A 25143-nucleotide genomic window follows, 5' to 3' on the forward strand; every position below is an offset into this window, starting at 1 on the left:
AGTGAGGCTGAGGATACTGAAGAGCTGAGAGTGGCTGTTGTTTATGCAGCTTTGCTTGTCTGCTTCCAGGATCCTCCTCTCTCCCAGCCACATTCTCTCTTCTGGGAAATGCTCCCAACCTACTTATTTTCCTTTAAATAATAACAACCCAGTAATCTTCCTGTTGTCTTATCTTCCTTCCCTTGAACTACTGCCTTGTACTTCTTTTTCAGAATGGTGTGTTCACTGGGCCAGGGAATCTGTGTTGTAGTGTTTTCCAAAATGTCATGTAAATATGCAGAACCACAGAAGTGATTTGTTGTCAGTAAAATAAATGTATTTCTTGGACAAGAGAAATCCAAGTAGAAGGTTTACTTTTGCTTAGCAAAAGATTTCTGTTAAAGCCAAATTCTTCTGCTCCAAAGCACAGCTTTTACCCACATTATAACTACAGTGAAATTTTGTTTCATCCATTGATTTATTCAGACTTTTTAACTAGTTTCTACCTCTTGGCAAAGGAAAGTAGAATATTTCAGTGTCTTTCTGCCAGGAGGCTCAAAGGTGATATTTGTTGGGAGGAGGGGAAGATTCTGCATTGTTTGGCTGTGTCTGAAAGACCAGAACTTTGCTGTGGAAAGGGTTTTGTACTTTATTACCCAAAAATAATGTGGAAGGCAAAAATAAAAATAGCTTTTGTGGTCAGAAATATGAACAGGAACAAAGGTAGCTACAAGTCCATTGGGGATCAATGTGAAAATAGGGGAGACTCAGGAACCTTCAGCCTGCAGTTGGAAGGGACTCAACTGAGTGACTTCAGGTTTCTGTGTCTCCATAATATGTCATAAAGACAAATTACAGAGCTGTCACTTTGTCTTACAAGAGCTGCAGGTCCCCAGGGAGGCTTCACAGCGTTGGGAGATTATCAGAACTAATGACACAGCTGGATTTTGAAGCTGCTGTGTTCCAAGGCTCCCTGCACCTCTGGCAGTGTCAAAAGGGAGCAGTGATGTGGAGGCAGTGATCTGGCTCTCATTTTTCAGGTTGCCTGTTCTCCTGTGGGTGTCACAGAGACTTCTCTTCTTTGCTGCCTGCCACGAACTCTCCTCTTGTTTACTCAGTGACTCTGCACGATGGCAGGTGCTGCCTGGCTCTGGCAGCCCTGGGTACAATTTGTGTGTAATTAGATAAAAAATCATGTTCCCTTAGTACAGGGATTGGAGATTTGTAGGCATTCAGCTGGTGACAGACAAGTGTGTTTTAGTTTGTGCTGGCCTGGGGCTGGAAACTGCTGTGTTCATCCCTACCACTGATGGAATCTTCATGAGCTAATAGAATTCTGCTTTAGGCCATGCCTTTTTCTTGTTTCCTGAAAAAAAAACTGTTCAAACTGTACAATCAATCCACAGTAGTTTGCAGGTAACAGGCACTACTTGGGGTTGGCTTAGTGGTGAATCTCAGTTTGTGCTGCTGTGGATGTGCTGAATGTTGGATGATTGGCACATTCAGAGCTGCTGGTTGCATGAACAAAGGAATTGTAATCTGTGATCAGGTGACTGCCTGCAGGTAGAGCTGCTGGGATGCAAAGCTGTCTTGGTTTCATCTTGGCCTCTGTGAAGTGTTCTAAAACATCTATTTCAGATCAGGGGAGCATTTTAGCACTCCCACTGCCTACCCCAGTGCTGTCCTTCTGTACCTGAAGTTAATCATCAACCTGACCTTTCACAGAGGGATGTCTTGCACTGCCCAAAGCAGCCTCATGAGCAAGCTTTTGGACTCCTGTGCAGAATACAGGAAACAAAGATCCTGCTCACTGTCCTTCCCCAGCTTGACCAAACCAAAGGAACTGTGTGTTCCTGAGTCACTCAAGGCTCTTCAGAGTTAGTTCAGTTGTTCATATTCGAACACAATTTTCATCTCCTGATGCAATTCCTAAGTAACTTAATATTTTCTCCTTTTGTGATTCTTTGAGTGCTTTCAGATGACAAGCACTATCATGATATAATAATGCAGACTGATGCTAAAGTGAAATGGGTGAAAACCTCCATGTGTCTACAGGTTGCCCAGAGAAGCTGTGGCTGCTCCTTCCCTGGAAGTGTTTATGGTCAGGCTTGGATGGGGCTTGGAGCAACCTGGGATAGTGGAAGGTGTCCCTGCCCATGGCAGGGGTGGAATGAGATGGTTTTCAAGTCCCTTCCAACCCAGACCATCCTATGAATTACAGGTGTGAGTTATGTGGCAGAGCAGTGACCAGCTCAGTTCTCTGCTGGTGTAGGAAGGCACAAACTACTTTGACATGTAATACTTGTGCAGGTGAAGGTTTAGACCTTCCCCACAAGGGTATAGTTCTTCTGTAAGTAATGCAGGAGTCTCCACAGCCTCCTAAGACTTTGAATTTTTTGTCTGGAAGAGCCACAGACTACTTGTGCTTGCCATGTAGGAATAGCCAGGAGGTGTCACAGGCAGAACTTTTGTACCAATCAGTGCAAAAGATTTATTTTCATATTTTTGCAGCTGCATCCCTCAAGGGTTGTTTTTAAAACCCTCTGTATTGTGTAGCTCATTGTTCAGCTGTTCTGGGTAGTAGAATTTTAGTTCTCAGGAGTCTAAAGTTTCTGTTAGTCTGTCTTCTGTCCTATTTGCCCATCTTTCTTTCCCATAAAAATGCAATGTGGCTGGAAAACTCCAGTTAGAAGTGAAACAACATGTGCCACTTTAAATGTCACAGTGTGAATCAACTCTGAGCTTCCAGGGAATTCTCTGCTGTTGCTTTTTCTTCTCTCCTTGTTTTTCACAACTGCTCATGTGCAATGCAATCTGATCAATGTAACACAAGGCTTTCACTGGAGGTGAACTTTGGATATGAAACATATTTTTCCAACAGTAGTATGTGATGCCATTGGTAATGTGTTGATATTGAAAAGATATTTTAATATCTTGGCTTCAGATCTTCTGGGTCATTGAATTTCTGAACCTTTGTCATCTAACTTGGTATATCCATGCTATATTTGGACAGCTGACTTGCTTTTTTAGACACCTCATCTAGATTTAAAATAAAAACAGCTTGTGTTGAATTCATTGCTACACTTCTGTTTTAGCTGTTTGGGTGTGTAATCAGACCTTAGAGTTAAAAAACAAGAGCTGGGGCATGCTGAGTTGGGCTGGCTGCTGCCAGTTGTGCTCCCTCCTGCCCGTTTCCATGAGCACCCGTCCCACAGCCCTTCCAGTGCCAAGGCAGCTCTGGAGCTGCTCTGTTTGCTCCTGGTGTCTGGGGCTGGAGCTGCTGGTGGCCAGGAGCTGCTTCATGTAGTCAGGAAGTTTCCTCTTAGCCTCCAGTAAGAGCCTGGCAGTGGTTCCAGTCACAAACCAGTGCATCTGGTGGAGGTTTCCAAGCCACAGCTTCAGGACTGGAGGAGAAAAGGATCTGTTTGCTTTTGGGTTTAGAAACCAGGCATGGGAACTGTGGTACCTCATGTCCTGTTTCAGGTGCTGAGAGGCTGTCCAGGTCTTTCAAAATACCTCCAAGGAGTCTGTCTGTCAGTTCAGTGAATCAAGGTTTTACCTTTTCCCAGCAGCAGGCATTTGGGTTTAGCTTTAACTGGTTATGAATGTGGTACTGAGGTTTGGAGGGGTCTGGCATGCCTTGTTACCGGTTGCTGCAGTAGCTGCTTTCCCTGTGGTTTGCTCTTAACCTGTGGGGTTTCTTGTCTTCTGAGCATTGCTGTTACAAGTTTCCATGGCAACTTCCAAGCTCTCAAGTCGGTGCTGTCCATTCAAAACAGAATGCTAATGTGGTGATTGTAGGACAGTGACAGTCCTGGTGACCCTGGAGGAATGTCCCAGGGAGTGGATTAATTTTCAACTCCAGAACATTTCAGATATTGACTTGCCAGGAGAACTCTCCAGCACAGCTTAAAAAAACCCCTCCATCTGTGTGAGTCTAAAGTTCTAGCTGTGGATGCTGGACAGAAATCAGGTACCTAGTTCATGTCTCCTCCGTCACAATGTTTGTCCATTGTCACAAAAAGACAAGTGTGACATGTTTTCTATGGCTAAAACCTTGGCTTGACTAAAAAGGACACCAGAAAATAATAATACATCTAAAAAAAGGCATTATTTTTTCCCCTCACACTTTCTTTCTTAGTCCCATTGAGAGAATTCAAAACAGACTTCACAAAATTGCAAGTAATTTCTTCTTTTTTTTTTTACTTTTTTTTTGTTTACAGTTGTAGGTGCAGAGCCTGGGATGAGAGCAGTGCTTGAAAAGAGATCAGTGACACAAGATGTGCAAGGGGAGGGTTGGGACCTGTGAGATGGGCAAGGAGCCCAGACTGAGCTGAAGTGACAGGTCTGTGCAGGTCACAGCCTGGCCTCTCTGCCCTTGTGGTGGCCACAAGTCCTTGTTTAAGTCAAGAGGCAGAAGCAGCTTTCATAACAGAAAATTCACTTCTGAGTCAGCTGGATGAACATCTCAACCATCAGCAGCAGTTCAGGTTAACATACAGAGTTTCACATCCAGCATTGTGCTTTCCTCCATTTTTTGTGGTGCCTTGTATTTTCATTTTTATAAGCAGATACCAATGTGTGTGTGCTGCTTTTTCTCCTCCATCTGTGGAGTTTATTTCCAGAGTTCTTGTTTTGGAGGATGAAATTCAGGATGTGTCTGGAATAGAAAGTGATGTTGTCACCACAGTGATTGCGTTGGAGGTAGAGGCTGTGGGATCACACTGTCACCCTTGAGCAAATGTCATTCTTTATTGGTCAGTCACTGCAGTTCTTCAGGTTGGACAAGACCTTTGAGTTCAACCATTAATTCAGCATTGCCAAACCCACCACTAAATGATGTCCCCAGGTGTTACAGCTGCACATCTTTTAAATCCCTCCAGGGATGGTGACTCTGTCACTTCCCTGTGCCAGTGCTTGACAGCCCTTTTGATGAAGAAATTTTTCCTAATATCCAGTCTGAAGCTCTCCTGGCACAATGTGAGGTTGCTTCCTCTTGTCATGTTACCTTGGAGAAGAGCCTGACCCCCACCTGGCTACAGCTTCTGCCAGGGAGTTGCAGAGTAGGAGCAGATCCCCCCCTGAGCCTGCTTTGCTCAAGGCTGAGCCCCCCCAGTTCCCTCAACTGCTCCAGAATCTGAGACAGCACTGGCCAAGCATGAACCTTAACAGGGAGAGTTGGCATTGGCAGGCATTATACTGCATCAGGTGCCCTCTCCCACAGCCAGGGTGCTCTCTGTCGCTGGGCAGCTGAGCAGAAATGCAGCTGTAAAGCCATGACTGATCCAGGTGGAAGCTGTGCCCCCACATCTGAGTGTGGAGTCTCAGTGCCAGGGTCTCCCATCCTTCCTGGTGTGTCCCAGTGTGGCTGAACCTGCAATGCAGCTCAGCAGTCAGCCCCTCTGAAGGAAGGAATGTCCTGGCATGTTTGAGACTGAGCAACCAAGGACTGTGTGTTGATGCATTCAGGCTCCTGTCTGGGTTTAAACTTGTCCCCAGTTTCTGTTCTTGGGATGTTTGGAGCAGGGGAGAGTTTTTTCATCCCTGCCTCCTGTGACAATATTGTTTACCTGCAGTGCAATGTGGCAGTAGCAAACCAAAATGCTGTTTGCGGGCAGAATTACCACCTTCTGTTTCTCCTAAAGTGAAGCACCAGCACTCCTGCCCCATGCAGAAAAGAAACTCTGGGAATAGGAAAGGAAGGGATGTGCTGGCAGTAAGTGTGGATGAGTTGTCCTTTCTCCTTTGTTGGATAAAACGTTCTGAGGGATGGTGACACCGGTGTGGGAGTGATTCTGTCCACTGCTGGGTACCAATGATGTTATAAACAAACCTAGATTGCTAATTAATTAATTTAAGCTCTGCTTTAGTTATGCAGGGATTTAAGCCACTACTGAGTATCTCCAGTACTCAGTTTGTTTGGATTCACACCACCCAGGGCTGCTTGTCCCTATATCAATCCCAGCAACTCCCATATTATTTGCCACTGAACTTCAGAAGTGATTGTTGCTTATTTACCTGCCACAATATTTGGCATTTGTGGCTAGTCCAGATCATCAAAGTAAATTGCTCTGGTTTTGAGCTCTTGTCAGCAGGGAGCTGTTGGAGAGGAAAATTGGCACCATATCTTGCATTTGTTCAAGGGAGTTGAGAGATTAAACCCAGAGAGTTACAGTGGGAGTTTAGCCCACCCCTGCCTGGGGATGTTTATACCTCGCTGCCAAATTGTTTGCTAAAGTGGGAATTCAGTTTTCTGTCACAGACATCTCTCCTAACCTCTGCTGTTAGTTTAAACTAACAAAACCCAAACCACAAAGATTTTGTTTCAAATGACAAGTTTGTAATAAAAAAAATTAAGCCAGTGGATGAAAGCAGAAAGCTCCCAAGGCTTAATGGGCTAATGTTCAGTGAAGTGTCTGTCCTTTCCCAGTCTGCCCAGTTCCAGGTGTGAGCCCTGATGGCTCCCTTATTTAGTTTGAGGTGAGATGACTCAGCTGAGAAGGGGAATGTGGTCCTGTTGGTGCTTGTTCTTTATGCAGAAAATCAGAATTTGTGTACTCCTCCTGCTGTGTGTGGTTTGAGAGCATCATCAGCCCTGCTAAAGTGTCAGGTGTTCTCCAGATTGCAGCTGCTGCCTTTTGATGAGTAAATTTGCTGTGGTGCTCAGGCACTGATTCAGTGCTGAGCACCAAGAGCACCTGAATAGCAAAGGAAATAAATGGGGGCCAGAGCTGTTCTGCCACTTTTTTGCAGGCAAGGCCCTAAGGAACATAACTGACCCCAAGCTGGGTGTGTCACCCTCTTCACCAGGGTAAAATGTGTCTGTAGTGATGGGTGTATTTGGTTTGCCTTATTTAACATTTGTAATAGTGAATTTATTTTTTAAAAAGCAACACAAAACACATCTTGAGGAGGGAGCTCACCTTGGCAAACAGGAGCATAGGATTCCTCAGAGCATCTCTGGAAACTGCTGTTTTGTCATTCTTGGGGCTATTACTGAGGCACACGGCTAAAACATAAACCCAGCCATGTTAATACTGACTTTCATAGAGGTAAATATAGCAACTGTGAGGACCTATTTTAAAAGTGCTTCTGCAACAGAATTCCCTCAGTGCTGAGGGAGGAGGCTGTCCATCAATTGATGGTCACATTGCTCTGGGTGTGACAGAGGACAGGAAGAATCCCTGAACTGTTGTGTTCATCAGCAGCCATCCCAGCTCACTCTGGTTGGGTTTCTTGTGGGTTTTGAGTCTTTTGTGACATGACAGACCTGTGAAGTATTTATTGTTGATGCTGGCTTTCTGCCTCCTCCTTGGCTTGCTTTTTCTTGCCACTGAGACAGGTGGGTCTGGCACATGAAGCTGAAAATAGTGCTGCCTTTAAAAGCCAAGAGACCTGAAAATAGGTTAAATATAGTCCCCCCCTGTAGAGGAAGCTTTATGCTTTGCTTTGGGAAGAATTTGTATGATTATATTCTTGAGAAAGGATCACAAAATGGGAATGCTGCTGATTGACAGCTTCTGGGATTTACCAGCATTGAGTAACCCAAAGATAATGCTGCTGCTGCTGCTGGGTAACATCAAATCATCCTCATGTTCTGGGTTCTTCAGAGGCTGCATCATAGGGAGCAGTGTGGCTGAGTGATGTGTTGAAACATAATGCATCAATTTAAGCCCTAATGCATTTTGAAATGAAAGTATCATCATTCACTTGGAGCTGTGCAGTGAGAATACTTCAGTTACAGTACCCAAACTGCTGCTCATGCTTGAGTACTTACTGGAATGTAAATGTTGCAGCCTGATTCTGGATTTTAAAAGGCTGCCTATACAGTACTTAGTTTAACAAATAATTTTAGAAAGCTGTATAAAAATTGATGTCTATCTATATACTACAGTGGGATGTGGGAGGCAGTGAAAACACTTCTACAATCTGGAAATGTGCTGTGGGCTTCAGGTTTGCCACTCCAGTGAGGTTCTGACTCCAGAAGTTGGGTCTAAAAGCCTGCCTGCCTGGGTCTCTTCCCCTCTTACTGAAACACACAGTCAAGAAGATGATAAATACTCAGGTCCTTTGATTTGATTCCAGATCCTGTTCTTGGATTATAGATTTGTCTAATTTAGTAAAGCAGGCTGTAAGCCAGGGAGTGGGTTAGGATGAAATGCTGACAGAGCACAGTGGAGTTCATGCTGGGCTGAACAAGGAGAGGCCAGGAATGCAGCAGCAGTGGCACTGCTGGTTCTGAAAGTGACACGTGAGAGAGGCTCTGTCCCTGATGGTGCACTCATGTGGCACTTCCAGAGCACAGGGTGTGTAATGAGTGTGTTTGCAAGGCTCAGTGATGTACCAATGCAAATAACTTCTGGACCACTGAAATGCAGATGAGGCTTCTCCCTGCTCAGTAGAGGGAGATTTTAGCTGAGTTACTGGGAGGCTGAGCAAGCCTGAAATTGAAGTTCAGTCTTGTGGCCTCAGGAGGACATCATCCCTCATGTAGCATTCCAGTGTGTTCAATGGCAGCTGCATTTTGTAGTTTGAAGCTTGTTGAAAACACTTGATGAAATAGCCTGCAAGTAGTCTTGAGGTCACTGAAACAGCTGAATGAAGGGCCACTTTTGGAAGGACATCACTTGGAGATCCATCAAGTGATCCATTCCCTTTCCAAGAACACTCCTGGTGCCCACGGGTCTGTGAGAGCTGCTGTAGGGTACATAAGGCTGTTCCAAGCACATCCTTTGTTCCCAGAATGAGCTCTTTGCCAGCAAGTGCTTTAGCAGGAGCTGGAGTCAGCAGTGCTTTGACTTTATCCATCTTATTAACAAAACATCTTATTGATGTTTTGTTACCTGCTGTGTACCTGAGAGCTTCTAAGTACAGAAACAGCCATTTCTTTTCCTTTTTTCCAAGTTCTTGCTGCAGTGGATTTGTCACCTATTCCCTGCCAGCCAAGACTTTTACTGTACAGGACCTTGCTCTGTGTCCCAAGCCAAACAGGCTTTCCACAGATATTTGGGAATATCTTGGGTGAAAAATGTGCAGGATGAGACACAGAGCTGTGGTGTGATGTGCTGCTTTGTGTGTCTTCTGTCTTCTCTACTACGTAAACTGGATGTGGGTAGGAAATAATGTGTGGTACAGGCAGAGGGAGAGGAGAGGGAGACTTGAGGGGATGAATGAGTCAATGTCTGCACCCTTTTTGATGTGTCTGCTGACTTAGAGCACAGTCATGGATGGATCCCCTGGTTGCTGATGTCAGATCTGTCAACTGGATTTTGCAGCTGTGCCAAGGGGATTAACTCTGTGTGGATGGAAGTGCCTCAACATCCTCCACTGCAATCCTCCTCAGTCCAGAGGACTGGGATACTGTGCATTTGTATTTGTCATGTTATTTCTGACTGAGTTTCATCTGGGGTCAGCACTAAAGCCAATCTCTCTCTCTCTCTCTCCTTAGCTGAAACTTGAAGATCGCTCAGTGGTCCCTCGAGATGTGGTCAGACACATGAGCTCCAGTGTAAGTGCTTTTCTTCCTTTGTCCTTTTTGATTGTGATACTGCTGCATGGATTTCTAGGACTTGCCAAATTGCCTGAATGGAGCTGGACAGTAATGCTTTGAGCATGTTCTATATTTAGTGTGTTGGATAGACTTAGCTGCCTCCAGTGAAAATGGAATTCTGCTAAGGCTGCCTCTCTACAGTTGCATATCTGCAAAGGTCTCCTGAGCAAGCAATCCTGGGCAGGAGACAAGAAGCCTATCTACCCTGCCATTATTAAAGTTTTACATTTATCCATTCTGGGTTGTGGGGACTGTGGACCTGCTCTCCCAGTAAGAGGGAGATTGGAGTGGGGGCAGGTCCCAGTTCCACTGCTTGCCTTTGCCTCTTTGTGTGCCCTGGTAGAGAATTTGGGGGGAATATTTTCAGACACATCTCTTAATCTACAGTAAGCAGCATCTTTTCCAGCTTCTCCCAGAAATTCAGCAAACCCAACACTGCTGGAACATCCAACACAGCTAGGTTGACAGAAAGCAAGCTGGTTCTGAACAGCAGCTGATAATTGTTCCCTTTGCTCTTTCTGGATGCTGTTCTATGTCCCAGCCCCTCTGTTCTAGTTGTATGGCACTTGTGCCTATCAGAGATGTGTGGATTTGGGTTTTGTGTAGGGAGTACTGGGGAGATTGTTGAGTATTGATGATCAGATGGGATTTGCACTCTTTAGGAGCTCAGCAAGGTTGGCAATTTCTTGCTGTGGCTCAGAGCTAACCTCTAACCCTGAGCCATATGGCCCTGCCATGTGCTTGCCTCTTCTTCTCTTGACTTGCTTCCAGCAATGTAGCTACCAAGGCTGTGCTGAAGGAAGCAGCTGGCCACTAACTGCTGCAGTTGCACCACATGGTGTGCAGCCTGGTACAGGGACAGAGAAGGCTATTCTCTGACCTCTCTGCCTTGTTTGGGTTTTTGTTATTTTTAGATAAAGCTTTTTTTGTCAATTAATAAAAGTAAACCCACCCCCTTTTTCACAGAATATTACAAAAAAAAAAAAAAAAGGAATGAGAACCTTGAAGAATAATTTGAAAATTGCTGAAGCAAAGTACTTCCTTAAGAAATTTAATGGTTGTTTGAAGTGGAAATTTGAAGTCAACGTATTTTTCTAAAACTGCAGCTTTATGGAAGAGTTCTCATCCAAAACAATGAACAGGTAGAAACTGGAATTATAGGCTGTTATTAACACTGTTGTACCTGGCACAGCTGGAGCTGTCAGAATGTTCTTCTCACTCAGGGGGGATGCTTTGAGTCCTGTCTCTCAGCTGTTTCTTATCCAATGCTTCTTAAAGTCATTTTAAGCTTTCAGGACAGCAGGTTGTTTTCCTCTTGGCAAACATGGATGTGCTGCTTTTGTTTGCAATTTCCATTCTCATTTGAGCAGAAATTGGCTCCCCTGGCTTGCTGCACATGCTTTGGTAGATATGTACCCAGCAGTTGTCTTGCATGTTCATTTTTGTTGGTTTGCATGTTTAAATAATGGTATTTGCTTGATCCTCGTGCCCAGTAACTTCATTTTTATAATTGATGGAATGGTGAGATTATAACTCAATTTCTTCTTTGTTGAAAAGCGTAACAAATCTGAGGATGACTTACATGTCCTCACCCTCAAATGTTTCTAAATGTTGGTGGGTGTAAATTAAACAATAAGTCCCCTTTATTCCAAAGAAAACCTTCACTTGCTAACAGATCTATTCCAAAAATTACAGGAGCATTTAAAATAGAAAACCTGCAAGTGTCAGCCTGCCAAATTCAGGATGTGGGATGGTTGCCCTGCGCCAGTTGGCCTGGCAAGTGGAGAATGTGGAACTTATTCTGTATTCAACACACTCTCTTAGGGCTTGTTTTTAACCTTGAGCCAGAAGGACTCAAAATCCTCTGTTCCTCAAGAGAGGAGAGCTGACTCAAAATCCATGTGCTCTCATTGAGCACTGAGTGTGGGAAAAGACTGCTTCAGGGGGAAATGCATAAAATGAGATCATTTTCACTGAATGCAGTTGGGCCTGAAAGTCTAATCCAGCTGGATGAGAAGCAGGAGAAGTGGCTGAGGTAATTTTTTCAGGTGATATGCTAATTTGGGGAAAAGGTAAGAAGTAGATCTGTAATCTGTCAGACACCTGGGTTTTGTTGTTTCAAAGGATTCTGGGCTATGCTGTTCCTTTTAAACAAAAGAATTAAGGTGGTGTAAAGATCCTCTTATTAGAAAAGAGAGTGATGAGGGAAAGAGTAGAAGGATGGGAGGTGGAAGATGTGGGATTGATGGCTGTGTTTGCAGAGCTGCTGAGCTCTTGGATGGGAGTTTGCTGGTCTGCCTTAAAGCCTCGTCTCTGATGGGGAAGGAATCAATTCACTGTTATCTCCAGCGTGGTGCATGATGTCAGGGTACCAGAAGAAGCAGGAGCAAGGTCTAGGGAGTGCACTCAGTTGTGGAGTGAGTGAGGCTTGAACCCATCAGCTCTCCTCACTCAGTTCAGTCACTTCCCTTTTCAAGTTCTGCTGTTGGAATTGATGGAAATGGATTTTGTAACAGAGCTGTGAAATGTCAGCTTGTTCCATTTGGCCCCTCCTTTAATGGGATCAGCTAATGAAAGGATGGGTGTGTTTGAGCTGTGCCCAGCTGAGGACCTGCCCTGGAAGATGAGACAAGTTGGCAATGTCTCTTTCTGGGACTGCACTGCTGAGCACTGCTATAAACTCAGAGTGATTCAGCAGAACCCCTCAGCCTGCAAATCTGCATCCTCTGTCACAGGCTGATGCTTCATGTGACAGGGAAATAAGTGAACTCATAATAAAGGAAGGTTCAGTGGCAGGTGAGGGAGGAGAACTTTGATTTGACAGCCCTGTAGGTCCTGGGGCTGCTCACAACATTGATCTCTGCTTTCTTAACCACAGACAGGGCTCTGCACTTGCTCAAGCATTTTGTAACTGGAAGGAGAAGCAAGGGCTGAGCTAAACCTGTTGCTCTTGGCCGTGACTAATAGCACCCAGCTGTGTTAGGTGGGAGGCACCTTTAGGGTGGTGCAGGTGCCTTCTCCATGGGGAAACTCTTTTAGAGAATAGGCAGAAAGGTGCTGGAGCACATAAGTCACTCCAGTCCTGGTTTTATTGCTTGCTGTACTTTCACCATCCATTAAAGGGATTTTAGACCAGGAGACAATATGATCCACAGAAATCACAGGTGGTGGATTGTATCATGTCTCAGAGCTGCTGTCATGTTGGCTGCTGATAAAGGAAAAAAAATTAATTTTGAAATGCACAATGTAGGGCAAGGAATTTGTTTCTGGAAGGCTTTTTGGTTCTGACTAACAAATGGTCTAAAACACGGGGCCTGAACTGCAAAGCACAGTCAGAGGATGGTGTGGGTATACTTGTTTTAGCTGACTCTGGAGGAAAAGCAGGGCAGGTGGCTGTGCTGCAGCCTGCAGAAGCTGTGGGCTTGTTGAGCAGGTGCCACTTCTGAGCAGGCCTCACTCATCCCACAGCTCAAATCGTGCTGGCAGTAGCTGCTGTGAAGCTAAAGTCATTCTGGCCAACCCTTTTCAGGTGAGAGTGATGGTAGAGCTCTGCTGGGCTCTTTGCTGGCAGCCTGTGCAGGCAGCAAGCTTAGCTGCAGTCTGTTGTGATGGAGCTGAAGCTGGGAAAGGCTCCCTTTGCTCTGCAGCCCTTCTGAAAGGCATGGGAGTGATATGTGGAGCAGCTGGAGGCAATGAGCCCCTGCTGCTTTGGGCTCTGCCAGCCTGGCTCCCCCAGCCCTCCTGGCCATGCTGGCACAGCTCTGCCTGGGGCTGGCCCCACTCTCCTGATCCCATTGCCTTGGGAGCCTCAGGGCTGCAGGCACTGGTGTGGGGTGAGGAGAGAGCCAGCAGCAGGCAGGTGGAAAGCAAACCAGCCAGAAGGGCTGAGCAGTCTGTCCAGGAATTACCCTGGACTATCTTTGCTCCAACTGCCAGTCCTCAACATGAAACTGTATGGGTTGAGCACCAGCAAACTCCTGAACTCCCACAAGGGCTGCCCGGGGCTTTGAGTGAGAGCCTTGACTAAACATTTCCCTTGGTTTAAAGAACAGAACTGAGCAAACAAATCCACTTCTCACAGGGTATAAGCCCTTTGAGTGTTGTGCTCAAGTCCTGCTGGAGCAGAGACCTTGATGTTTGAGATAAGGACAGCTCATACCAGGGCATTTGTCATGCTGGCCCTCAGTCAGCTTTGATAATGGACTTGTGGTCTTTAATAAATAAAACTATCGATTGTCCCAGCTGTCAGGAGGCCAGGGCAGCTGCTACCTTTGACTGTTTGGGTTAGCAGCCCTTCCTTGCAGGCCTCCACCATATGTGTGAGCAACATGCACAATGTGTGTTCCCTGCCAAGCTGCCCCCAGAAGGCTCCTGACAGCATGCCTTCTTTTCTTGGGGACAAAAAAGATTAAAACTTCGTTTAAAAGTGAGGGAGATAATGACAGACCATCTTATAATTAGACCAACTGTGAATTATCTGGCTGCAAACCTTGAAATTTGACCACAGGTGCCAGTTTGGGGTTTTTTTTTCAGTATGACACAAAATAAAGACTATTTGTAATGTCCTTCAGAATTATGACTTAAAGTCACAACAGCTTTAAAGAATTTCTGTTTAGTTGCTGTTCTGCCCCTGCCTTTGCTGACTCAAGGCAATACCTGCACGATGGTCCTGTAGAGCTGTGAGGCAGGCAGATTTTAAAGCAAGTCTCTAATCACCTGATACAGTATGGTCTTATTTGACCAGGTGTGGGAGTCTCTGCTTTAGCATCTATTTCATATTCTAGCTGGGAAGAAAACACTATAGGTCTGTAATAGTGATCTCACCTTCTGAGCTCTCATGTGTTGTATGAAATGCCCCTGCAGAGCAAGGACCTGAAGGGTAAGAGGGGGTTAGTGTTGAGGTTTATTTGTCTCTGAACTTATGACTTGTACAAAACACATAGGTCTGTATGTAGGACCTTCCCTAGGTAACAAAACCTTTTTCCCTTTTGTGTTTTCAGGACAGTCAGTGTGGAACCGTAATTGACGTCAACATCGAGTGTGCTGTGAAGCTGGTGGGAACCAACTGCATCCTTTACCCTGTCAACAGCAAAGACCTGCAGCATATCTGGGTGAGAACACAGCCAAAATACACTGGTAGCCAGGGCCTGGTGGTGTGCAGGGATGCTGCTGCACTTCAAGTCTCTCTTGAAGGCAAAGCATCCATGTTGTGCAAGATGCATCTGCAGTTTGGTTTTATTTTAAAAACCTCCCTAGCAGAAGATGATGCAGCATCTCCTCATCTCCCCATCTGTTCTGTGTTTCTCATCACATTGCTGAGACCAAATTTTCTTGAAGAGCTAGACTGACATGAAATTATGTGAGAACTCCTGCACTGCATGTGGAAAGCTGGTGTGGCAGCATGACCAGGGCAGCCCATGGCCATGGCCCAGAGCTGCTGAGCTGTGACACCACTGCTGTTTAAACAGGCTATAAAAATGCTGAGATGAGTCAAGAATGTTTCTGTTGAGCTGGAACAGTCTCAAACATATCTGTTTCTCTCTTTGAGTGGATAGTTGGTTTCCAGAGACCAGGTGGGGTAGGATTTCATCATTGTTTTTCCTCTGAGATAAAAATAATTTGGGAGTGAAGAGCAGGAGTGTCATAACTCATCCCAAGTCACAGCCTTCAGGAAGACAGTTGGATATGAGCTCCTCTAGGATAAAAAATTACTCTTAGTAATAAAAATTGGCTCCAGCTGCAACAATTACTTAAAAAGTTTTGTTTCCTGTCTTTATCATAGCCTTTCATGTATGGTGACTACATAGCCTATGACTGCTGGCTGGGCAAGGTCTATGACTTGAAGAACCAGGTCATCCTCAAGCTCTCCAATGGAGCCAGGTACTTCTCTCCTTCCTCTGGAAGACTGTCCCCCCTGGTTTTCACAATCCTGATCTGTTTTATGAGAACAAGAAACAGTTTGGGCTTCATTTTTACAAAGTGATAAGTTACCTGCTTGCATGATCTTCAGGTGTCAGCAAGAGAATACTTCCTTGTCTGAAAACATTGAGATTCATTGACAACCCTCTGGAAAAGCTGTAGCCTGAAAGGTGGCAATATTTTTCAATCCCAGCAGATCAGTGCTCCAGAACTAAAGCTCACTTTAAACTGTGCTTCTCCTCTGCAAAAGTAGCTGTTTAAGATGGGTGGTTGCTCCAGACTATTTCTCAGTAGGAGAGCATAACATCACTGAGATGCAGGGAGAATTCTTACCTCAGAAAAGGCTCTGTGAAATGATGGAAATTTGCAGGCTTGTGTTTTTTATCAAAGATGAAAAAGCAACCCAATATAGAAATTTCTGCAAAGCCAGCAGAAGGATCTGAATTCTGTTTCTCTTGCATGTGAAACAGTGACTTGTGTGCTAACCCTTATGGATTCACTGCTTTCTCTGTTACTGAGGCCTGTCTTATCCAACAAACTCTGATGCAAGGGAAGGAGGGAACCAGTGGAGGGCCAAGAGGCGTATGGGCCTGGCAGCTGGGGAATATCCCATCTGTCTTGTAAATTGAGTGTTGACATTGATGTTTAAAACACAACAACCAAATCCCCAATTCTGCAGCCAGTTCTGAGTCTAAGAGGAGTGAGTAATGTGGGAGCTGTAGCAGATGATTGGTGGATGCATCTGAGAGTTTTGACTGTGTTACTGTGCAGTTAACCCAGGCTGGAAGGTTCTTAGGTCTGTGTTAAACGAGGAGTGAAAAATAGCCACACATCTGTCTGTAATGCCTGCAGTTATTGGTGCAATTTAAAACTTTGCTTGGAATCTTGTACCAGCTCCTGCACAGCTGAGTAAAGTGAGGTACTGCTTGCAAAACCTCTTCCTAATGAATCATTGGAAATGCCACCAGAACTTACTCTGGAAATATGTGAAGATATTACTGAAGGAAATATGCCTAAGTTGCCTTTAAGTCCCAGCATGGTGTGAGTAACAGATGGGACCTCTGCAGCAGGCAGGTCTTATCCAGCACCCAGCCTGTTACTTAGCTTGCTTTTTTACATGTTGAATGGGACCTTTAGATACCTTTCATGCTTTTACAGCTTGTCTGTCTATAACCAGTTTTTCCCTGCCCCATAAAAGCTCAGGGATACACTGCTGGGTGCATGGCCAGATGTGCTCAGGCTGTTCCTTGGCTGCTGTTTGCTTTTGGGGTAGATGACTTTGGAAGTGTGACCCTGTGTCTCCTGTCTGTTTCCAGGTGTTCCATGAGCACAGAAGATGGAGCCAAGCTGTATGATGTTTGTCCCCATGTCAGTGACTCGGTGAGCTGCTGGTTCTCCTGAGAGTCCTTTTGATCAACTTTGTCTTGGAAACTTTTTGTGCAGGAGAGAGGGAGAAGGCAAAATTCATAGGAATTTATTAATCCTAAGAATGTATCACTTACAGTAACAGTTTAAAGGTGATGTTAGTCACGAGCAGGGTTTGAGGAGGTATTGCAAATTGATACATCCAACTGGTTTCTTTGTAAACAACTTGAGTAACACGCTGTCAGATGGCTGGTGTCAAGGCAGTTCACTCACTGCTCCTTATATCTGCACATGCTTCTAAAGGCTCTAACTCCATTTACTGCTTTTAAAAACTGTTCCTCTTCTGGAAAAAGGGGCTTTGTTTAACAGGTGTTCTGCTAGAAGCAGGTTTTCAGGTCATGTAATGTAATGTCTCTTGTTACTGCAGTCCATGGTGTTTTTTGAGCAGAGACCTGCCACCACACTGGCATTTTCCAAATCACATGGCAGGGAAGGTTTTGCTTGCTTTTGGGTAAAACAGTTTGCTGTGTGATGGGATCTAACCTCTCTCACCTTCAGAGGCTGATGACAGCTTGCTTGTTCTTCCAAAGGGCCTTGCTGCACTCCTGGCAGCAGTGTTGGGAGATGACAGAGGATGACGTGTGATGCTTAGGAACTAGCAAAGCACTGAGCTCTTATCCTTCCCAGCCTTGAAAGCAAAGGTCCCTTTGATCTAAAACTGCACTTCTGCTAAAACTCGATGCCAGCTTGTTGAAGAGTAAATGGAATATCAGTTCAATAGGATGTGCTGCTGTGGTTTCCTGGTTCTGTACAGGAAAGGAGTGGTCTGTCACTCGATATTCTCCAATACCTCAGTCTCTGCAACTTTAGGTTGTGCAGTGTGTTTTCTGCTCACTAAATGGATGTTGTAGCAACATTTAGCTTCTGGTTACCTAATTTTGAGATGGCTTGTTTTGAGTCAGGCTGCCTTTTAAGTGTACATAGTCCCCTGGGGAATCGCAGTTTGGGCTGAATCAGCTGTCTCCAGTGTTACTCTTGATCCTGTGCTCAGAATTGCTGTGTGTTAGATGGTTACCTGACTTAGATCTTGTCACACTGCTCTTATCCCTTCTGACAAATTACAAGACTTGATGCAGTTTTGTGCTCAGTATTTTATCTACCCTAAACTGCTCTGTCCGCCCCCACACTCTGAATCTCAGTATCAGTGGGAAGGAGCTCTAGGAAAGCAATTGTTGTGTTTACTGTCCTGTTTTTGTTTTCAAAGAACTGTAATATTAACTAATCCACCTGAGACAGGATTAGTACTTACACACTAAATTTGACAAGCAAGGGAGTGAAGGCACACATCCTTTGCCTGTGAAAGATATAAGTGCTTGAATTAGAGCATGGAAAAGAGATGTCCTTGCCCTGCTGACCTTGGCTACCTTGTTACTGAGAACCTCTGCGTGGAAATTTGCATCTTTAGTTTCTTGCGAGTACCCTTGCTTCTCCTGCACCAAGTCCTGGTCCTGTTGGGCTGTGTGACAGAGCAGGTTGCTATAGGAACTGTTGGGTTGCCTTCAGGAGAGGATGAGATACTGGAGATGGGCATCTTGCAGACTTTACCTTTATAGTTAATTTTACTGATCACAAAAGGTGGAAGGGAAATGCTGGAATATTAAATCTTAGAGTCCTTTATGCTGTTTTTCTCCCCTCTATTTCTCCCACAGGGTCTCTTCTTTGATGATTCATATGGCTTTTATCCTGGACAAGTCCTCATTGGGCCATCTAAAGTGTTCTCCAGTGTGCAGTGGCTCTCGGGTGTGAAGCCTGTTCTGAGCACAAAGAGCAAGTTCAGAGTGGTGGTGGAGGAGGTAAGGACTGACACCCTGACACATGGCCTCCTTCTGCCCTGCATGGTCCCTGGCTGGCTGTTTGGAGCAAAGTCAGCTTGCCATGGTAACCTCCCAAGAGCAAATGTGCTGTGGCTGTGCTGTTCTGAGGTGACAAATTTCTCACTGGGGACTGGCAGGACTTTGGAGCATCCTAGCAAGGGTCCCTGCTGGCACCCTGTAAAGTGATCATGTGTCAGCACACTCAGAGGCAGTACTGCTGATCATTAGGGCAGTAGGAGCACATCTTCTATTGAAACTTAATGTTGCATGCTGTCCAAAAAGGAGAAATATTGCTGATTCTTTGCTTAAAGAAGGAGCAGCTCCAAGTCCATTAGCATATTTCTTTGTGACATTGGACTGCTGATTTACATGTACCATAGCTTCCTTCCCAAGCCACTTGTCTTTCCTTGAAGCTAAAAGCTGTAGAATCTGTTATCAGGTTATGGGGGCACTGTAATTGTCCTGGATGGGGTGAAACTTCACTTGCCCATATTAAATGATAAAAGCAGGTGTGCCACTTTGCTGTGTGTAAACTTTGACATCTGAGATATGGGTCTGGGAAAGTCTCTAAAATGTGTAATTGCCTTTTCTATCACTACATTGTAGGTACAGGTGGTAGAACTAAAGGTTACTTGGATCACTAAAAGCTTCTGTCCTGGAGGTACTGACAGTGTGAGCCCTCCTCCCTCAATAATCAGCCAGGATAAGCTGTCCAGGTGAGATCCCTTGGAAAGCCCTTTTCACTCCCAGCACTCAGGTCCTGCAGACTGTGGGTGACAGGCCTACCAGGTTAAGGGACACAATGCTTCTGTTTTCAGCAGGATTTTTTTTTCCATGTTGCATGCCTGCATATCCCAGAGCTTCAAAAATACGAGAGCAACTTCCAAATTAGTTTAGCAGACCCTTGAGTTACCAGCACGAGGGCAAGCATCCTGCTAATGCCAAGTTCTCTCCAGCTGACAGGTGCACGGAGTGGTGTCTGGCAGCAGCTTCCTTCTTCCCTTGTCCTTTGGCTCCTGCCTGGAGCAGGCTGCAGCTCCGTGTGTGTCGGGGTGGGGCTCAGGGGTGCGGCTGCAGCCCGGGCTGGTGCTGAGGCAGTAACTGGTGCCCTCTGCAGGCTGCAGCTGCTGGAATGGGCTGGGAAAGCTCAAAAGACAAGTCAGATGAGCAGCAGCACTGTCAGTGTGGGTCCTGCCTGGAGCTCCTGCACTGGAGGGGAGCAACTCTCAAATTACAGCAAAAAGCCCCAAATGTCTCTTGGCAGCTCTCTCGGAGGAGGAGGGGAGCTACAGGGAGAGGAGTGATTTGTGTCCCACCCAAACCCTTTGTATCCCCACCCAGTCCCTGGTGAAATTCCCACTTCTCCTTTAGAATTGTGTGCCTGGAAATGATTTAGTGTGGTGCTGTGCCAGCCCTGCAGCAGCACTGTTGGTGTGAGGCCGTGCCAGCCTTGTCAAGGCTCTGGGCACTGCTGGGTTCTGTTTCTGTTCTGTGCTCATGGCTCTCCTGTTCTGCCAGGGTAAAGCGTCTGGGCTGCTTTGACCATGCCCAAAGGCAGCTGGGGGAAAGGTGCCTCTACGTGTTCCCAGACAAAGTGGAACCTGCAAAAATCACCTGTGAATGTCCAGAGAGGAATTGTGTCCTGGGTGAAGGATCAGTTGCCAAAAAGGTGAGTTGAGGGGTCGAGGGAGGTGTTGACTTCTCTAAGTATTTGTGGTCACTGTGGCTTTTAAAGCAGAGATCTTCCTGGTAGTCATGTGGTCTGAAATGTGACTCCTGAGGTGGTTGTGAAGAGTAATGGCTTGTTGTTGCCAGCAGGGAAGTCACCTTGTGGAGCACTCTGACTGCTCTGGGTGAAGCATGCAGCTACACCTTGAGAGAAGATGAACAGGGCCTCAGCACAGAAATGTCACCTTGCAGGGGTCAAGTGTGCTCTGACAGCTGGGATTTATAAACATGTTGTTTTCCTTAGTATTCTCATGGAGCTGAAATGTTTCAGTTGCTACAGTGAAACAAGGAAGTTGGTTTTGCTTCCTAGGCCACATGAATCATGCTGTGGTCTGTACCTGCTGGCTGTAGAGCCATGGTGTTCCTAGAATAACAGGATGTCATCAGTGTGTAGATGGTGACCTCTGTGCATGTTACATGGATCTACTTGTGACCTTCCATGATAAAAAAAGTTCAAAACATGCCTAAAATAAGCTGAAGGAGCAAAGCTCACTTTACTTGGGCTAGTGCAGTGCTGCTCCTGAGCAGAGTACTGTGAGCTGCTGGTTTGCAGAGTAGTCTGGTGCAGGTGAAATTTGCAGAGCCCCATGGGTGCTGTTTTTCCTGCACAAAGCTGAGCATTCCCCAGCCTGCTGAGTGCCCAGACACAGGTCTGACCCACGTCTGCTCTCTCCAGGTGAGACGGCTGCTGAAGAAGCAGATCGTGAAGATCATGTCGTGCTCCCCAGAGTCTCAGGGCACAGGTGAAGCCCCTGACAAAGAGTCTGCTGCAGCTGCTGACCAAAAATCAGAAGAGCTTAAGCCTGAATCCAAGTGTGAGCTGGATGACTCTTCCAACAGTGCACCCAGTCCTGGGGAGAGAAAGGAGGAGCAGCCTGAAGAAACAGGGAAGGAGAAGGAGGGAGCAGCAGCACGGCAGCAGCAGCAGCAGCAGCCCCCGTTTCTCCTAAAGGATGAAGGGCTGCCTGACTACAGGCTGCAGTCCATGGAGCAGGATGCTGATGATGAGGCAGCTGATGACACTGATGACACCAGTTCTGTCACCTCTTCTGCCAGCTCCACTGCCTCGTCCCAGAGTGGCAGTGGCACCTGCCGCAAGAAGAGCATCCCTCTTTCCATCAAAAACTTGAAGAGGAAGCACAAGAAGAAGAAGACTAAGGTTTCAAGAGAGTTTAAGCCAGGAGACAGGTGAGCTAGATTTCCACACCCATGTGTAATTGCCAAAATCTCCCTTCCCCAAGTGCTCAGCTGTAAAGCAGCACCTGAACTCGGGTGCAAGATGATGGGGAGTTTGGGCTCTGCTTGGTAGTAACTGAAAGCAGTTATCTTGTGATGATTGTGCAGTGGCCTGTGTGGAATCAGCTTGGTCTCAGTCCAGCTTCTGATGAAACTGGGGCCATGTGACCTGACACTGATGCTATTCCATTTCAGCTGTGCCTCAGGGCATCTACAGCATATCTGTGCTGTGCTGGATTCTGTGTGCAGGGAAAGAGGTGAATAAAGATCACACAGCTTAAACATGACACTAATTGGTTACCTTATTGGCAGCTTCTGCACAGAGGCTGAGGACAGACCATGCTAGGAATGGACAGCTTATCCTGGAGAGCTGTCTCCAGAGCAGCACAGAGCTCTGAGCTGGCAGGTGGTAGTGCTGCTGTGGTCTCTGTTATCCTGGCCCTGCTCTGCAGAGATCTGCGATTTTTGCCAGCAGTATACATCTTAATATTAGAATTTTTTTTAATTAATAAATTGCACTCACTCCTTGAGAGCCTTGGAGGAATTTATTTCAGTAACTTGAGGGAGGGAGCACTGCATGTATCTGCCCATTTCTAGATAAAACTGGATGTCAGCAGCTTTTGCCTTTAACTTAGGAACGTTTAAACTGTTTTCATGGGATGGAAGGACATCTGACAAGTGGCCTGCCTGTCTGCAGGCTTCCCTGGGCTGCTTAGTTGTGTACAGATTCTGCACCAACTGATGCAAGAGAAATGTGAGAATTCTCCCAGGAAAGTGACATTATCAGAGGTTATTCAAGAGATTCACTAGTTTGAGAATGTCACGAACTTCATTGGCATTTTTTGTAGGTATTAAGCCTCGCCTGTGAGTGATTCTTGTAGTCCTTGTAAGTTCTGGAGAAATTAGATTTGAAGGTCACAAAGCCCAGCAGAGCAGCATCCAAGTGTGAGAAAAAAATGGGAGTGTGTGAGAGTTCCTGGGAATGGATTCTCAGTTCACTCTTCATGTCTCACTCCCCCGCTGAGTGTCTCTGTTTTACTGAAGGTTTTGCTAAGGAGAGCATAGCTAGGGCACCTGGTGGCTCCCTGTACCATACAGGCAGAGGGGAGAAATCCCTGTGTCAGCCCCAAGAAATTCCAGTGCTGGATCAGGACAGCTCAATACAAGGATATAAAGAGATAACCATGACACAGAGTAGGAGTTAGAGGCTTTTTCAGCACAGACTGAGAGCCCCCAGCTGATGCTCTGAAGGGTACATGGGGCAGCTGGGCACAGCTCAGTGTGAGGGGCCAGTGCTGTTGAATATTCCTCTGGGGTGCTGAGGAATCAGAGATGTTTCTCTGGTGATCAGAGATGTTCTGCCAGGCACTGCTGAGAAATGCCAAGTGCTAGAGCTGCCTGCACTCGGTGATGCACATGTGGTGTGTCAGCTCCTGGGCAGTCTGGCTGCAGGGGCCAGCTCAGCATGTGGCTTTGCCATCAGTGAGTGACCTGCTGCAGCTCTCTGTGCAGCACACAGACAGCTGGATATCTTTTAGTGAGGTTATACAAGGATTTTTATTAACATCAAGTCTTGATTTTTGTTTAGAGCCACCATTGCAGACAAGAGTGCCTCATTTCCTTGCACAGCCTTTCCACTGCCATCCTCAGCTGCACATGTCCTATGTCCCCCAGACATGTCCTTTGTGCCCCAGAAACCATCTTGTTGTGTATCACACACACACTTGGCCTGTTACAGACCCTTCTCTGATAATTTCTGCTGTTGAGTGCTGGCCCTGCTAAAAACTTCATCTTATTTCCACTTAAAAATATTTCTCTGACATTCATAAAAACAAGGCTGGGGACAAGCAGCTGTATTTACCTATTGTATCTTCATTCTGATTGGGTTCTGAAACCAACATAAATCCAGCACTTGTGTTACTCTAGAAGGCCTGGCCAGCAAAGTAAAGGGAAGATTTAAAGCCAGTGTGGGGTTTGGTTTGTTCTGTTCTGTAGGAGAGATGAAATTAGTGGAGGGCTCATTAGAAAAGTGTCCAGCTAGGCTGCCCCTCCTGCCCCAAGGACTTTGCCTCCTCAAGCATCCCTGTCAAGCCCCTCAGCAGAGAACCAGCATGTGGTCCGTTGTGGTGTGTTTGGGTTTAATTTCTGAGCTGCAAAGACACATGTGTGTTTGAACAGCTGGGGAGGACATTTTTCTCTTTTAAACCAAATCCTTTTGCTTTGCTCACATTCAATGTGTAGCCTCTTTCCTTTGTTTTGGTTTTTTTTTTTTTTCTCTCTGGAAGGGCTGTGATGATTTATCTTTCCACTCATGTGTTCTTCTAGTTTCAAAGACTCCTCAGAGCTGGAAAGTGCTCCAGTGGAGAAGATCTCAAGCTTCAAACTATTTGAAGCTCCTGTCAGGGGCAGAAAGTGGGTGCTGGTGGATGTTAATTTGCCTCCACAGGAATAAAAGTGAACTCAGCAGGAGCTCTCTGGAAAGTCAGTGCTCCTTCAGCAGTGTAACTCCTGCAGGGGTTGAGAGCCCATCAAAACAAAGCTGCTGTGTAGCTGTGTCCATGTGCTCCACATGGGGTTTCCTGACTTGCTTCCCAGCCTGCTGATCCGTGTACCTTTGTGTTGCTGAGGTCCATCTTGATCCTTGATGTTCCCTTTGGTGACTCATTGCCTTTTTGTGCTGCCAGGGTTGCTGTGGAAGTGGTGACCACAATGACTTCAGCTGATGTGATGTGGCAGGATGGCACCGTGGAGACAAACATCCGCTCCAACGAGCTGATCCCTGTCCATCACCTGGACAACAATGAGTTCTGCCCTGGAGATTTTGTGGTGGACAAAAGAGGTATTGGGTGTCAGAGCAATGCTCTTAATTGCAAAGTATTGTTCAGTTTGGATCCCCTAATTTACTCTGTAGCTGTTGGTGCTCACTAGAGGTGGGCACCTGACAGAGACAGCAGTGACTCAGCTGACTTGGTGGGAATGGCAGCAGAGAATCATTATTTACATACCAAAGTTGAACTGTGACAACAGGAGGGATGTGGAAAGAATAAATACCAAGGATACAAACTAGGATTTTCAGTATTTCTGCAAAGCAGGAGTTGCCCACCTTGAAAGGACCAGCAACTCTGAGCTCTGTCCCAGAGTGAGGGGAGAAACAAACAGCTCACCTCAGGCTATTTTCTCTGTACAGCTGATCTAGCATGACCCTCACGTTTTTTTCATGGAGAGTTTTGGTATCCAGAGGCCTCTTTTTCAATCCCTTTTCTTCACCAAACCAATTGGTGATGCTAGTGAGGGCCACAGGACAAGTTCAAGGAGACTTACAGCTTTTGGATATGAAATACTGATGAAGCCATCTGGCTCTCAGCTCCTTCTCTAGCAAGGGTAGGCCCTCAGCAGTGGGGACCAGAAGATAGGTTGGGAAGCAGGAAAGTGGCTTAGCATAAATAGAGGCTATTTTATGTGGCCATTTGTGATGAGTAATGTCTGACTGGT

At 46.0% G+C, this 25143-nt stretch overlaps 1 protein-coding gene across 1 annotated transcript in view; it reads left to right on the forward strand.

Moving 5' to 3' along the window:
• Positions 1 to 25143, forward strand: part of UBE2O (ubiquitin conjugating enzyme E2 O) — a 62350-nt gene that overhangs the window by 24105 nt on the left and 13102 nt on the right. The window contains exons 2-10 of the mRNA XM_036394456.2: positions 9428 to 9487; positions 14530 to 14640; positions 15312 to 15409; positions 16765 to 16828; positions 18523 to 18666; positions 19294 to 19403; positions 20206 to 20356; positions 21092 to 21603; positions 24336 to 24490. Of these exons, the coding sequence (XP_036250349.1) occupies positions 9428 to 9487; positions 14530 to 14640; positions 15312 to 15409; positions 16765 to 16828; positions 18523 to 18666; positions 19294 to 19403; positions 20206 to 20356; positions 21092 to 21603; positions 24336 to 24490 (1405 nt within the window). The remainder of the gene's footprint in view (positions 1 to 9427; positions 9488 to 14529; positions 14641 to 15311; positions 15410 to 16764; positions 16829 to 18522; positions 18667 to 19293; positions 19404 to 20205; positions 20357 to 21091; positions 21604 to 24335; positions 24491 to 25143) is intronic.

This window comes from Molothrus ater, chromosome 19 (genome assembly GCF_012460135.2).
Source record: "Molothrus ater isolate BHLD 08-10-18 breed brown headed cowbird chromosome 19, BPBGC_Mater_1.1, whole genome shotgun sequence".
Classification (NCBI taxonomy): domain Eukaryota; kingdom Metazoa; phylum Chordata; class Aves; order Passeriformes; family Icteridae; genus Molothrus; species Molothrus ater.